The sequence below is a fragment of the Caloenas nicobarica genome, chromosome 13, assembly GCF_036013445.1.
Source record: "Caloenas nicobarica isolate bCalNic1 chromosome 13, bCalNic1.hap1, whole genome shotgun sequence".
NCBI lineage: Eukaryota > Metazoa > Chordata > Aves > Columbiformes > Columbidae > Caloenas > Caloenas nicobarica.
The window spans coordinates 17,136,628-17,152,347 of record NC_088257.1 but is presented as its reverse complement, the minus strand read 5'-3'; the positions used below and the strand labels follow the sequence as shown (position 1 = coordinate 17,152,347).

General features: G+C 41.5%; 1 protein-coding gene across 15 annotated transcripts in view; it reads left to right on the top strand.

Annotated features, from left to right (window-relative positions):
* Positions 1 to 15,720, top strand: part of ANKHD1 (ankyrin repeat and KH domain containing 1) — a 117,772-nt gene that overhangs the window by 74,263 nt on the left and 27,789 nt on the right. For 13 of the 15 annotated variants that reach the window (XM_065643739.1, XM_065643732.1, XM_065643734.1 and 10 more), the window contains 6 exons: positions 2,579 to 3,322; positions 11,090 to 11,235; positions 11,386 to 11,497; positions 12,790 to 12,935; positions 14,467 to 14,609; positions 15,358 to 15,571. In XM_065643739.1, the coding sequence (XP_065499811.1) occupies positions 2,579 to 3,322; positions 11,090 to 11,235; positions 11,386 to 11,497; positions 12,790 to 12,935; positions 14,467 to 14,609; positions 15,358 to 15,571 (1,505 nt within the window). The remainder of the gene's footprint in view (positions 1 to 2,578; positions 3,323 to 11,089; positions 11,236 to 11,385; positions 11,498 to 12,789; positions 12,936 to 14,466; positions 14,610 to 15,357; positions 15,572 to 15,720) is intronic. The other 2 variants (XM_065643738.1, XM_065643737.1) reach the window with 1 other exon arrangement.

Here is a 15,720-nt window from a genome sequence, read left to right as displayed (position 1 = left end):
CTACTCTTCACTCTGTCTTGTCCTTGTAGAAAAGCTTTGCTATGAGAGATGTGTTTTCTGCCCAGGTGGGACTGAATTGAGAGGGACAATATAAGTATTATCTGGAGGCTTTTTGAACTGCAGCTTTTCTTTCCTGCGGAATGATGGAAGCCGTCTAGAGCTGAGAGGTCATGGGAATACTGTGTGTTAGGAGGGAAGTGATAGATCCGGTAACCTTAGGAAAGACATTAAACAGAGCAGTGCAAAGGGTTCCCATCTTAGTCGCACTGTAAAGGCAGGGTTAATTTGCAGTTAAGTTACTGTAATGTTTCTGCTACTTCAGCAGTGGAGCAGCTTAGTTTCAAAAGATCCCAATTGACTTTTACTAGTTTCTCACATAGATATAGACAAGCACTTTGGCGATTTTTGATTGATTTTTAATTGATTTGGCCATCATTAATGTTTATAAATATGTAAAGGGTGAGCGTCAGGAGGATGGAGCCAGGCTCTTCTCGGTGACGACCACTGATAGGACAAGGGGCAATGGGTGCAAACTGGAACACAGGAGGTTCCACTTAAATATGAGAAGAAACTTCTTCATGGTGAGGGTGCCAGAGCCTGGGCCAGGCTGCCCAGGGAGGTTGTGGAGTCTCCTTCTCTGCAGACATTCCAACCCGCCTGGACACCTTCCTGTGTAACCTCCTCTGGGTGTTCCTGCTCCGGCGGGGGGATTGCACTGGGTGAGCTTTCGAGGTCCCTTCCAACCCCTGACATTCTGTGACTCTGATTTTTTTTTTTTTTTTTTTTTGGTGAGTGCAAATATATTTTTCAAGACTGGTCCACAGAATTTCCATTATAAGTCACACTTTTAAAAATGGAAGTAAGCAAGGCTTGAGCTACATATCTACCAGCCAGGACAAAGCAAGTTGTTGCTAAACTTCAGACAAATTCTTTATTGTCTTCTGGGATATTGTCTTGGGACTCATTTGTGCTTCAGAGACAAAATAGTGGTAGTGGCTGGAATGGGTGTGCAGCTGGAACTGCTGACCTGCACAAGGCAGCTGTGGAAAAAGAGCTCACTGAGGGCTGTCTGCAGTGTTTGTGGACTGTTTCCTGGGGTTAATACAGTTTTTGTTGTTTCCCTTAAATTTAGATATGGTTTGCTTTCCCTCCAGAGAGTGTGGTGAACACATTCAGCACAGAGTTGGTTCAATTCTATTTTAGTATTTGTTCTTTCTCTTTTTAAGAGAAAATTCTCTTTGGAGAGAAAATTCTCACATTGGTTTGCTTTTTTCATGAGTTCCTTAAAAAAAGACTCACTTCAGAGTGAGGTATATGTGACTTCTGATTTGACAGCAATGCAAAATGAAATCTCTTGTGAATTGGCATTTTGGTGAAGGAAGGCCCACAGATGATTAAATCAGTGTTTTGGGAAACTTAATCCTTCCAGATTTAGTGACTGATTTGGGACTTAGTTCTTGCATCCAGATTTTCACTTAACTGTGTGATATTTAGGTATTTTTATTAAGTCATGGTTCAAACTGTGCATAATTTGTGTTCCCTTTTAAGGATTAGTTGTATGACTCTGCCTTGTAAATGTTCCAGTTTGTTGTGTGTGGTTTTTGGTTTTTGTTTTTTTAAAGCTATATATATCTCTGGGTATAGCAGACGGGTCTTAGCGTAGAAAATTATTTGATCAGGCTAAAACCTTCCACCTTGTTAATTAAATTTTCTTACACTGAAGTCATAATTAACATTTCAGCACTGAATAGATTCCTATTAGCAAGATCCGACTGGAGGTTTTGCAGACGTGGCTTTTGGGAAAGCAGCTTTGGGTTGCTTGTTGAGCACTCGGAGCGCTGCCCTGGCTTGGTGTTCCTTGCTAGATTCGTGTTGAAGGTTATTTTTTAACAAGTCTTAATAGTGAGCAGAATTGTTAATTTGTTCCTGGAGAGAGGGAGACAAGCAAGCTATTAATTTTGTCTGAGAACTTTGAAAAAGGTGCTAAAGCTTCAGAATATATTTGTATACAGTCTGCACTGGCAGGATTCTGATTGTAACGTAAAGGTGGAATGCTGTGGTGTTTGGAAAAATACTTGTTCAGAAAACTGATCTTACTGTCGAGATAGTCTTCTCTCAAATATAGACTGCTTTTGCTTGTAACCTTGCTGTTGGAAGTTAGCCTCTGGAAAATAGTTCTAGTTCAGTTGCTCCACACACCAGAACAACTTTGGGAGCTCAGTAAGTTATTTAAATTGCCTTTTTCTTCTTGCTGATTTCACTTCCCAGATGCATTGTTATGTATGTCAGAAACAGTAAAGGTTTCTTATTCCTTAAGATTAAAATAGCTGTGTGCAAAGGGATATTAGGATCAATATTGAAAATTCCAGCTATATGCTTTGTCTTTTCCTGTCTTAACATGGAGTGCAGGATTTACCTTTCTGTGGTTTGACAGATGTGAAGTGTTAGTTGTAAAAATTTTTTTTTATAATTTTTTTCTTTTCTTTTTTTTTTCTTTTTTTTTTTTTTTGGTGGGTGAGAGGGGAGGTTTGGGATATCTTCAGCATGGCATTTTTTCAAACATTTTTCATGTGCTTAGGTGCATCCAAGCAGAAGTCAAGTTCCCTGCAGGTAGCAGATAAGGACCTACTGCCACCTTTTCACCCATACCAGCCTTTGGAATGCATAGTAGAAGAGACTGAAGGCAAGCTGAATGAACTTGGACAGAGAATTAGTGCTATTGAAAAAGCACAACTTAAATCATTGGAATTAATTCAAGGTGAACCTTTAAATAAAGATAAGATTGAAGAACTTAAAAAGAACAGAGAAGAACAAGTACAGAAGAAGAAGAAAATATTGAAGGAGCTGCAGAAGGTGGAAAGGCAGTTGCAGATGAAAACTCAACAGCAGTTTACCAAAGAATATTTGGAGACCAAAGGTCAGACAGACACACCACTTCCCGTGCAGCAGCAGTGCCCACTTACAGGGGTCTTCCCAGAAGTGGAAGCCGATAAGGGTCTGCCAGAGGATAACATTTCAGGGTTACCTCAGGTTGACACAATCTTGTCTAAAGATGACGAGCAACAACAGTCTCCACCACCTGCTGAACAAATAGAGTTTGTCCCTATCCAGCCTTTGCCAGCACCGCAATGTAATTTTTCTGGTAATTTGGGTTATAATGGAACAGAGTCTCTTGAACTTCAGAAAGCATTAGGGAATCAGCAGAATGTAGGACAGCAGCAGCAAATTGCTGGGCAGGGGCTCTTAGTTCAAGAAGCAGACGGATTAATGGTTGCCACTCCAGCACAGACGCTTACCGACACTCTTGATGACCTAATAGCAGGTGGGTTAAGAAATATACCTATTTTTTGCATTAATTTGTGTGCTCAGTTTCCCCTTTCCTCTCCTTCCCTCCAAAAACATCTTGGGGTTTTCCAGTTTGAGAATACTTGCTTAAGAATGAAGTTCCTGGTTAGTGCTATTAATTCTAACAGTGACTTCCAATTCTAACGTGAGACTTTGAAATATCTTTTTTCCAAAGTGCAAAACTTCCTGTACTGGAGACCTGTTTAGCCTCTTTGGCTTCATCTTTTTTCTGTGCTGCTTTAAAAAGCCCTATCATGAGTGATAAGTAGTGTCCATTGGGAGACGTGAAAGCATGATAGTTTTATATCTTCTGTAGGATTTTCTATACAGGCTTATACCTCAGTGACTTTCTTCAGTGTAGTAGCCATCTCTAGAAAATGACAAATTATTGTATGGGCAAATGTGTCCATCTCCATGCTGCTGGAGGTGTTGCTATAGTCTAAACACAGCCTGGAAACCACACACAACCGCTCAGTTCTGTAATGGTTGTGTTTTCAGAATGCACACTAAACCCTGGTTGTTGCACAAGAATCTCTGTTTGTTAGATGTAACATATGGCAAAAATGTGTCCTGTTCTGTGGATGAAAAGCAAAAATCCAAACATTCCTTCCATTTGTTGATAACGGTGTGAAGAAGAATGGAAGTTCCTACACATTGGGTTGTGTGAATCCCCGTATGGAATAAAGAGCCGTTGTTTTGGCTGACTTCGTTTCATGGATTTGACTAGGATTGATGTTTGCTTCTAGAGGTATGTAGGATATAGCCAGTGTTGTTTGGTCTGTAGTTTTTTTTTAATTCAGTGGTTTTTAGCTTTTGTTTGCACCTCGTGTCTGTCCCTCAGCCCTTATTTTCCTGTCCCCTCACCTCCCTTTGTAGTCACTGCCCTGTCCCCTTACATTCATTTCAAAGTTGTAGAAACATGCGGTAAGACCTTTTGCTAGCCATTCCTGTGAACTTTTAGAATGGTCATTGCATGAAGCTTGTGCAAGTTGAGTCTACCTGCAACATTGCAACTGCCCATGCAAACCAGAGCTGGTGGAACAGAGCAGTGTGTTGTACCGTTCTGCCATACAGTGTAATTCAAAGAGATCCTCTTGTGTTAGAGAGAATTGACCTTCGTTCCCCCTTTTCTGCCGTGATGTGTCTCCTTCAGAGTATTCAGCAAACACTAAAACAAAAATACGATTGGATTCTTCTTGAATTTTATTGCTGAAGATGTGGTACTGGTGTGTGTGAGATGGAAAATCTGAATCGCTGATGCAAAACATAATCAACAAGGGCTTAATCCTTGGAGTAGTTCCTGTTGCTGACAGTTTTACATACCTAGCACAAGACCATGTGTTATATACCCTTTCATGGTTGGCAGCTGTGTATCACATCCAAAATATTCAGTGCACCCAAAATGAGATACTGCTGCAGTCAGTTGAGTGTGAGAACTGTGCCATTGGAGAAAAGATTACCAACAACCCGAAAAACTTTATCATCAAAATAAGTTTTAAAACCTTGAATAGATATTGCTTCATTTCTGAAGCTGTTTATTTAGGTTTTGCTAAGTAATTAAAGACATTTTTTGCTAAGAAGTTATCTTTACTTATTTCAAAAATCGATACAAATAGCATGCTGTTCTACAACTGTTAGAAACTGTATTTACAGAAATGCAACTTTAAAAAAGTTTAGCCAACCAGTTCCAGACGCTCCTGCAAAAATGTTGCTTTACTGAAATATATTTTCTTCTGAAATTCATGCTTGTTTTAATTCCCTCCAAAAAATTGTTCAAACAGAATTAGATATTTTGCTTACTTTTTAAAATCCAGACTGAGTAAAAGTGACCTCTGTGTAAATTACAGTCCTACCGTATCTCTAATTTATGTGCATTTAAAAACAAGCTGCGAATCTACCTACTCATACTCCAGACTCTTTTGTCTGTATTTAAAATCCACTTGAGCTTTTTCCACAAATTTCCCCACGAGTCCTTAATTTTGTAGAGAAATTTGGAGCAATAGAAACTGTTATGTGAACGGATCTTTCCGTGCGTGCTGCAGATGCCGGGTAACATTGTTCAGGGGCTCGTGCCCGGTGCGCGGGACATTGGAGCTGCAGGAAGGGTGGGGAGCAACTCTTGGTTTAGAAGGGGTATGAATGTTTTTGTTCCTGCTGAGTATTCCAGTTTGTATCAGGTCTACTTCAGAAGAACAGAAATGTCAAATTGGCTTTTTGCCCCCTGCACTGAAATACCTTTTACTGTTGTTCTTAACAGTGGTGATGTAAGAAGCAAGTTTTTCAAAGCCTCAGTTGAGACTGGGTGTAAGGGAGAATTTGCATTTCTACAAAGCCTCAAATCTTTATTTTGCTGACTAACTTAAGGCAACATACATAAATGGAGCATTTTATCTTGCCAGTCTGCTGGCATAATTTGTCTGCGAGGTGTTGAGATGGTTGACGTCAAGGTGCAAAGTGTGGAAGTCTCACTGGCAGAAAGTCACTGATAGACGTGTTCCTGAGTCCCCTCTTTCATAAAGCTCTGCAGAAGTAACTGAGTAACCTTTGGAAAGTCAGGTCAAACGTAAAAATGAAGCAGCTCTGTCCACTTAGAACGTTTTGGTTGTAATGGAGTTTATGTAGATGTGCTTAAACAAAAATGTTGCAATTAATCTTATCTTTGTAGGTGAGGCTTATTACAGTCAAGATTTTAATTTGGTTTACAAAAGAGATACAGAAGCTGTGTGGTTTAGAGTGGGAAAGCGATCAATTATTTGGGATCACATATTCCAGCAGAAGAGGATGTTTTGGATCTAATTTTCATTACTTGGTGCACATGGTTTCTTGAAGTGTCTTGTATTTCATAGTTGGAGTTTCATTTCAGTTCGCATTATGCATTTACTGTAGTAGATTTCTTAGTTGGCAGCATCTGAATTGGGACATTTTACTGGTTTAGGGAATTCAAGATGAGGAACTCTCTTTTCTTTGTTGCTGGCTTTCTACTCTAGCTGGAATATTTTTATTCTTGTTTGTTCTACTCGGCTGGTATTTTTCATCAGGAGGCGGCATCTCTTTGTGCTTCTGAGTCTTCTTCTGTGAGCTCCCGTTCGTATTCCAAAATTCCAGTTGCGTTTTGAGAAACTTTATTAGCTGTTATTTGGTTTCTGAAATTCTAGTTGTGGTCAGTTCCACAGAATTGTGATATTTTAAGGTAATGATTTGGAAGGTGACACCTGAGTTACTGTATTTAGGATTGCTGTTTGGAGTGAAACTGGTTACTAGGATAATCTGGAATGTGAAATGGTGACTCTTAAAACAAGACACACTTACTGATGGGCAAAAGCCTCTGTGCAGTAACATGTTACTGAGAAGTTGGGTGGACAGACTGAAAGGCCGCTCGGTCATGAAAAAGATTGTCTTCTTTGTCTTGGAAATCCCAGTTCCTTTGAGGAAAGGGGAACCCAAATCCAAATGCAGTGTTCATGAGCGCCCGAGCAGATGCAGTTTCAAACTACAGCTACAAGCTCATCCAGAGCTATTTGCTTGAGGTTCTGCTAATGCCTCCACAGTCATACTGGGATAAAATACCAAGTTCTTGCTTCATTTTGTTTTACTCAGGTTTCCTGTGATGTTTTTTCGTAACTTTTGAACATAGTCATCTGTGTCCTTGGAGACCTGTCTTTGAATTCACACTGATTCAAAGAAAGTCCTTTTGGAAACTTGCATGCCCTTCTTAAAATGTGGGGAACCTGGATTTTGTCAGGTGTAGAATAATTTTGGGTTTTAATACAAGTGTTTTTAATACTGAAGTCTATGGAAACAACCAAAACCCGTATCACAAAATAGGTATTTTATAAAGATCTGAGGCACCCATTGTGAAAATGGATTTTGTTTTTTTGAATCGGTGCCTGGCTATCAGCATGTTTATCTGCACTCTTCCTGGTAAAAAGACAAAACGCCTGTTCAATAAGAAGCAATCTGCATGTTGGAAAGTTTCTCCCCTGTTGTCTTGGAGAGTGAAAGCTGCATGTTTTTCTAGTCTGTTGAAATCCTGCAGCGCAACGTGGAGATGCTGGACGTGGCCATCCGCACGGCTGGCTTGTGCCCTCCGGCCAGCCCTTCCGCTGCCAGCTGCATTAGTGCCGGTTCTTGAGGTCCAGCTCTGGAGTGGGTCTGGTGGTCTTGCTCTTGGGGAGACTGCACCTTGTTTTCTGGTGCTGTGAGTACAAAATGTTAAAGACTAGTGACTGGCGAGACGTCCTCGACTCCCGTGGGGCCGGTGGCAGAGCAGTGAAGCTGTCCCTGAGGGCACCGCCAGGTCCCTCCCGGGAGCAGGAGACGGAAGCAGAGAGTTGACCTGGACAGGCTGGAGAGCTGAGTGGGGAGAAATTTAATGAAATATAACAAGGGCAAGTGTAGAGTCTTGTATCTGGGCAGGTACAACCCTGGATTCCAGTATAATGACCTGTTGGAGAACAGTGTAGGGGAAAGGGAGCTGGGGGACAGCAGGGTGACCATGAGCCAGCACTGGGCCCTTGTGGCCAGGAAGGCCGATGGTACCTGGGGCAGATTAGAAGGGGGTGGTCAGTAGGTCAGAGAGGTTCTCCTGCCCCTCTGCTCTGCCCTGGTGAGACCACATCTGGAATATTGTGTCCAGTTCTGGGCCCCTCAGTTCCAGAAGGACAGGGAACTGCTGGAGAGAGTCCAGCGCAGCCACGAAGATGCTGAAGGGAGTGGAGCATCTCCCGTGTGAGGAAAGGCTGAGGAGCTGGGGCTCTGGAGCTGGAGGAGACTGAGGGGTGACCTCATTCATGGGGATCAATATGGAAAGGGGGAGTGTCAGGAGGATGGATGGAGCCAGGCTCTTCTGGGTGACAACCAGTGATAGGACAAGGGGCAATGGGTGCAAACTGGAACACAGGAGGTTCCACATAAAGATGAGAAGAAACTTCTTCCCGGTGAGGGTGCCAGAGCCTGGCCCAGGCTGCCCAGGGAGGTTGTGGAGTCTCCTTCTCTGCAGACATTCCAACCCGCCTGGACACCTTCCTGTGTAACCTCATCTGGGTGTTCCTGCTCTGGCGGGGGGATTGCACTGGGTGAGCTTTCGAGGTCCCTTCCAACCTCTGACATTCTGGGATTCTGTAGTTGGCTCTCCTGGTGTGTGTCCCGTTGGTAGGACGACCTCGTCTCCCTGGATGGGGTTCGCAGGAGCAGTGGCTGTCCCTCCTCCCATGATCTAGTTTGGTAATGCAGAAACATACTGGGGGAAATAGGAGTTAGCTGCTATTTCATACAGATGTCTGTGAAGGGATGTTGGAACCATTGTTGCAAGGTCATCTCTGAGTTAAAAGTCTATATGTCTCAGTTTAGGCTGAGCTAAGTCAGCCTCATGAAACTGCAGGTGGAAGTTCTCAAAAATGTTTTGCTCCACAGAGCATGAATAACATTGGTGCTCCGTTGGGCCAGCTTGCCAGCCACAGTAAAGAAGTAGAAAATTACACTTCAAAAAGTCCTGCAGTTTTGCAAACTCAGTAGTTATAGAGAGGATGTTTAGTCAGTGGGTGTTGTAGGACTGTTTCTTGTAAGATTTTATGTTAATCAAGAGTTTGGTATATCAATACAGGGTTTGTCTGCATTTCTGCCACCTTTGATGTTCTCTCTCGCATTTGACGTTGTTACTGTGCACGTGAAGTCCTTAGTGCACACTCATATTTCAGGCACATAATGAAAATCTAAAGTATGCAAGAAATGCTTGGACATTTTCAATCATGGTTGTGAAGTGTAGAGAATTAATGGAACCTGTAACAGCAGCACTGAATATATTACGTTAAGGACTCTTAAACTGGCTCAAGGGGAGTCCCTCTGCACGTTTTTAGGTACATCTGTAACTGCAAGGACTGAGAGCACTGAGCCAATGTCTTTCATGAGGACAGACCAGTTTGATTTAATCTGGGTCCTTAACGGAGAGGTTTGGTGTCTTGTATTTTGGAAGGAATAGTCTTTATAAACCCAGTTAGTATCTTGCACCTGAGTGCATTGAGCAAGGCAACAATTGTATTGCATTAATTAATGCTCATCTGCTGCTGTAAGTGCTAATCCATAGTAGGCAGATGAAGTGTTGGAGCTTTTATATTTGGAACTTTAATACAAACCTGGTTTGTGAAGATTGTAACGTGAAACAAAAGTTGACTCTGAATACAATATTTTGTTGCTTAGATGTAGTAGCTAGATGTTAATGCTGGCTTTTGCCTGTATGTCAAGGAGAATGCTTTACTTAAAAAATACAGTTGAAACCTGTCGCCTCCCAAAATTTCAGTGAGAACCCCCCCACACCCATGTTTCCAGAACCCAACTGAAGTGACCCGTCTAAACTTGCTCCAGTCTGTGATTCCGTTGTTGCTCATATGCAGTCCTGTGGTCTGAATTAGTGCCATTAGTGATCACATTGAGGATTTTTCTAAGGCTTTTCCATCCGCACCACTTTCCTATAAGTAATGGCTGGTGTGTAATTTCTCAATGGAAACGGGAAGGTGGAGCTGGGAAAGGTTTGCACGTTTCTCCGACGTACACAGGTTTGAGTTCATCCTTCATCTTCCCTTATTGCTTGAAACACCCGGACAAAAGCAAATGCTGCTGCTTATTTCTTACCTGCAGTTAGTGTTTTCCATCAACTGCTTGTTTCAGAAGTGCTACAAATACCATGTGTTTTGGAGTAATTAAAACTAACCAGGTATTCCATCTATTGAAGCTGTACAGTATAGAAATTTGGCAATCCAAAAGTGAAAATACTTGTCAAATCCAGCTGCTATATTAGCATGGCTTACTATAGTTAAAGTGCATTCATAGCTAGTACATAGGTTTGTTAAACCTTGCTGCCAGTAATCCCAGTTGAGCCTTAGATTCATTTGGGCTCTCCTCAGACTCTCTTGGCCCCATGATATATATGTGCAGGGATATTTCTCTGCTTGTTCTGATAAAGTCTCATTTAAAACTAGTTGAATAAAATCTTATTTGCCTTTTGTTGTTGTTGTTTTTTTGGTTTGTTTGTTTTTTGTTTGGTTTGGAGTTTTTTGGTTTTGCTTTTGAAAGAAGATAAAGTTGCATTCCTTGTGTCCCTGAGCTGCACTAGATCTTCATGATGAAATCTTTTACGGGCTATGGATCAATCAGAATAAATTTTAGGGAGCACAGATAGTTTTCAGCTTATTTTTGTTGACTGCCCCCTCCTGTCTGCTTCTCTTCCACCTTTCCTGGGTTGTTTTAACTCTGAGACATGATTAATGGTGTAAGTTGCTGTCAGTTATCTTGCTTTGAAAACCTTCTGTGGAGACTAGGTGTGCACTAACCTTTACATGCAAAACTTTTGAATTCCAGAACAAGACTATATTTCTGAACATTAAATTTGTGTTTTAGTGATAAATCATTTGCTTGCTTAGACTGAGCCTACGATTAAACTCTAACAGTGAAGGTTACAATTTGAAAAGGGTAACTAATAATCTTCATATTTCATACTCGTAATGCATACAGACTAATTAATAAAATTATTTTCTAACTTAACACAGTTTGGAGACGATACTTACACTGTTTAACTGCTGCAAAACTTCTTTGCACAAGACACCAACTTGGTTTTGTTTAGGAACACTTAATGTGTTTCCCCCATTACTGTTTTGATATTAGACTATTGCAGTTTCATGCGACTAAATCTTTATTCATATAAAGTGCGGCATTCCTGTGAGTGGATTAATAACACACTGTTACTTTTCAGCTGTGAATAGCAGAGTGCCCACTGGCTCCAGCAGCTCCTCACACACGACCGAGTCCCCTACGCCTGAGCCTTGTTCACAGGCATCGAGCAATGTGCCCTCCCAGTCGGTGCTTCCCATGTATCCTTCGGTTGACATCGATGCACATGTGAGTAATTGCAGTTGGTTTTGAGTGGATTTGCTTTCTGCTAAGTTCTGAAAGGGAAAAAAAAAATCTAGTACTATCTTTAAAATGTTAAAGCTCTCTTGAATTATTTTAAATTTCTGAATATATTTCTTTTTCTTCCCAACCGTGAAGACCGAAAGTAATCATGACACTGCTCTGACCCTCGCGTGCGCAGGAGGTCATGAAGAACTTGTATCTGTGCTGATAGCACGTGGTGCCAATATTGAACACAGAGACAAGAAGGGTAAGCTAAAGCAGTAGAACAGTTTGACCGTGAACTACAACTTGAAACAGAGCATTTCAAACTGGGATCTGGGATTCTTTGCTTCAGAAAATCACAGAGTCACAGAGTGGTTGGGGTTGGAAGGGACCTCTGGAGATCATCCAGTCCAACCCACCTCCTAAAGCAGGTACACCTAGAGTAGACTGCACAGGAATGTGTCCAGGCGGGTTTGAATGTCTCCAGAGGAGGAGACTCCACACCTGCTCTGGGCAGCCTGGTCCAGGCTCTGACACCTTAAAGTAAAGAAGTTTCTCCTCATGTTTAGATGGAACCTCCTGTGCTTCAGTCTGTGCCCAGTGGGCACCACTGAAGAGTCTGATCCCGTCTTCTTGACATCCACCCTTCAGATCTTTGTAAGCAGTGATGAGATCCCCTCTCAGCTTCTCCAGGCTGAACAGACCCAGCTCTCCCACTCTCTCCTCATAAGAAAGATGTTCCAGACCCCTCATCAATTTTGTAGCCTGCCGCTGGACTCCCTCCAGTAATTGACCAAAGATGACCAAAGCTTGCAAAAATGTAGAATTACGTTCTTACATTTCATGTAGAATTATTGGCCATATAAAGCCAGTGACATTGCATGACCTTCTCTGTGTATTTTTGAAAGAAAGAACATCTGAGTGATATCTTAAGCAGATGTGTTAAATATGAAGCACTTTTGTACTTGTCATTCACCTTCTACAGAAGATCTTAGCATACTAGATAGAGTGGCTAATGGTGGTAAATATCAAATCTTGGCTTCCAGAGTTAATGGGGAGTAGTCATCAGGTTGTGTATCGTATTGTTCCCAATAACGGAGTTCAGCAAAACTGGAAATCTTTTAGAGCTGAGAGAACAAAACCACCATGTCTCTCTCCTTGGAACTCACATTGGCCACTGGAAATAAGCAACATGCACAGTGCAGATGTGCTCACTTGTTGGAGCTTTATTAAACAGGAATCAAGTGGAAAGCTGTGACTTCTCTAAAGAGATGAGTTGGTCAGAACTTAATCCAAATGATCAGTGCAAGTACTGTTTAGATTTCCTTTGAAGAGCCTCGGATTATATTTGACTGGAATCAGAGCCTAAATGTTTAAGAGTCAGAAGAGGCCTATAAAGGGTCTGAGATTGTGGCCTATATGAGGAAACTTCTAGTCTGAGGAAGACACATCTGATGAACAAAAGTCTTTGTGAATTAACCCTTTTGTGCATTTCTGCTCCTTAATAATACTTTTGAGATTCTAAAGGTTGTTTTAAACATCATCTCTTGTAACTAGGTTTTACACCTTTGATTCTGGCTGCAACCGCTGGACATGTTGGGGTAGTGGAAATTCTTCTAGATAAAGGTGGGGATATAGAAGCACAGTCTGAGCGCACAAAGGATACTCCGCTTTCGTTGGCATGCTCCGGTGGACGCCAAGAGGTACAGACGTGTTTGTCTTCAATGGGTTTGAATTGGGTTTTGTAGGTAGTTCAGTTTTTGGGGGTTTTTTTGTTTGATTGGTTTTGGTTTTTTTTCATTTATGGTATAATAAACCATCCTTTTTCTGGAAGGTTTTTAACCTTTATAAGTGTAGCCAATTTAAGTCTTTTTCTTCTTCTAAGATGAAAGGAAATTTATTCTCTTCTCCCTTGGCTATCCTAGTTTTGTTAGCTGATAGTTGTTATAACTTGTGGTCATTCTTCGGTCCATATATCCTTGCAAGGTAAGTCCTTTTGTGAGGGATGTAAAGATGCTTAATGAATAACTTCATTCGTTGAACACTCACCTTATGCATCCTCCATGCTCTCAAAACTAAAACAGCTGGGGCAGGCACACAAGGACAGAAACAGGAATTTTGTGTTGGCAATCCATGGTGTTAGTGGTAATCTGCAGGGCTGATAAGTGCAGATGCAGCGCAGGGCACATTGTACTAGTCTTTTAAGGATCTTTTTGTTTTCTCTCAGCTTCCCCCCTGCCCTGCTCCCCTCCCGTGCCCCCCCCAAAAAAAAGTTAAATCCCTTCTATTTTAGCCATGGCCATTCTAGCTTAGAAGATGACATGGAGATGGCAAAGGGCTCTGTGCCAGTTATGCTAGTGGCAAGTTTTGGAACTTGTGTGGGTTAAAACAGTTGGCCGAAATTGGAAAGTTGAGTCTTTGACTTGGGAATTGCAGATCTTCACCACTAAAAGTGCTGCTCACAAATAAAAGGAGAGATCGCTGTGGCCTGTGATAGCATTGAACTACTGAAGTCTTTTTTTCTTCCTCTTTATTTTTTTTTCCCCTTATGCCAGAATCTACCTCTTATGTTTATGGCTAAGCAACTTGTGAAGCAGCCTTTTTTCTGGCTTATTTGAAAATCACCTGGTCTATGTTAGTGGTAACATGAGGCCCACCCAAGTGCAGTACACCACCAGAAATGTTTCAATGTTTCCCCCTTTTATTTCTCTTAAGCGGCTTCTGGTAGAGAAGTCCTTCTTTGTGCTTGTTCAGTTAACATCGGTCAGTCTGATTTTTACCGTGTGTTCTGTTGGAAAGACCATATAATCTACATGGTCAAACTTGGCTCGTGTGTCATTTGAATTAAAGTTGTGGGAGTTAAGATGCACTCAAACAGTGTGAGCCATTATGGGAATGGGATAGATCCCTTATTTGCAAATCTAAGATTCACACAAAGAGTTTCCCTTTAAAGCCTTGCATTTTTGATTAGGTAAAATAATCTTTCTGGTAGACAAGTGCTACCCTGCTACAACCCACACAGATTAGCTGTTGTATTCATTCGTTGCTAAGTCTGTACAGCGTGTACATAAAAGTAAATCAAGAGAGGATAGAGGTTTTCCTGTAGAACTTCATCTATTAACAATGGAAGCTGGTAGTGTACTGGAAGGTTTGAACATGCGATAACATCCTTTCACTTCCTGGATAATAGTGAAGGCCACAACATGTTTTTTAACATGCATGCTGTCTTTTCAGGTTGTTGATTTGCTGTTGGCCCGGGGAGCAAATAAAGAACATAGGAATGTGTCTGATTATACACCGTTAAGCCTTGCTGCATCTGGTGGCTATGTTAATATCATCAAGATTCTTCTCAATGCCGGGGCAGAAATTAATTCAAGGTAATGTACGATGTGCACTAGATGAACTGCCCTACAGCACAGACGCTCCATTTTTGCCTACATATCGAGGCACAGGTTGGAATGTCTAGTGCTTGCAGACCTCCTTGCAGCCTTTCTACACTGATGTTATCCTTTATGTTCATGTTATCTTAGTGCCTTTAACTACCACAAACTTCATCTCCCTTATACCGAAATTTTAAGGGATTATTCTGGTTTGCAAACCTACTCCTTCCCTTTTCCACCATTCTAGGATCTAGAAATCAGACTGTATTTCCAGTAGAACCAGGTAAAGGAGCCAGGCAAAGCATTCAGAGCAGCTCTGTGTGTGTTTGAACGTGTCTCTTTCAGTAAGAGGAACAAATTTACAAAGCTTACATATGTTCTATCACTGCTGAAAGTTAAAACTGCAGCTGTGCTAGAAGCATGTTTTTTCTGAATGAATCAGATGCAGCCTTGATTTTTAGTATATGTAGTTTAAGGCTTACGTGTACTTCAGCCTTTTAAACGTCTAAAAGCTGAATGTATTTTCCTTTTTTATAAATTGTAATTGTCTATTGCACATAGTTACTCTGGTGGTTTCTCCTAATCAATTCAAAAAATGCCAGTATTTTAGGTCAGTGTCTATATTCATATATGTTATATGTTTGTTTCTGGCTTACAGCACAACGTTTTGTTCCTCTTAGATACACTTACATTTCCCAGAGCCTTCCTCCAGTTCTGGGAACTGCAGTTTTTTCTTTCCCTCCAGGACTGGGAGCAAGCTAGGTATTTCTCCTCTGATGCTGGCTGCTATGAATGGCCACGTACCTGCTGTGAAGCTATTGCTTGATATGGGCTCTGATATTAACGCCCAAATTGAGACCAACCGGAATACAGCCCTCACCCTGGCCTGTTTCCAAGGCCGAGCAGAGGTGGTCAGTCTGCTCTTGGACAGGAAGGCCAACGTCGAGCACAGGGCAAAGGTAAGTGTGCGAGTCACCTTTCCTTATGACTTATTTCTAACAGGTGATTTCTCCAAGTTATTGAGTTTCTTCAAGTTTCCCTGTTGCTTTGAGCCTCTCTGAGCTCAGAGGACTTATTAAATGTTCTGAAACAAGTTTGGTTTAAAAAA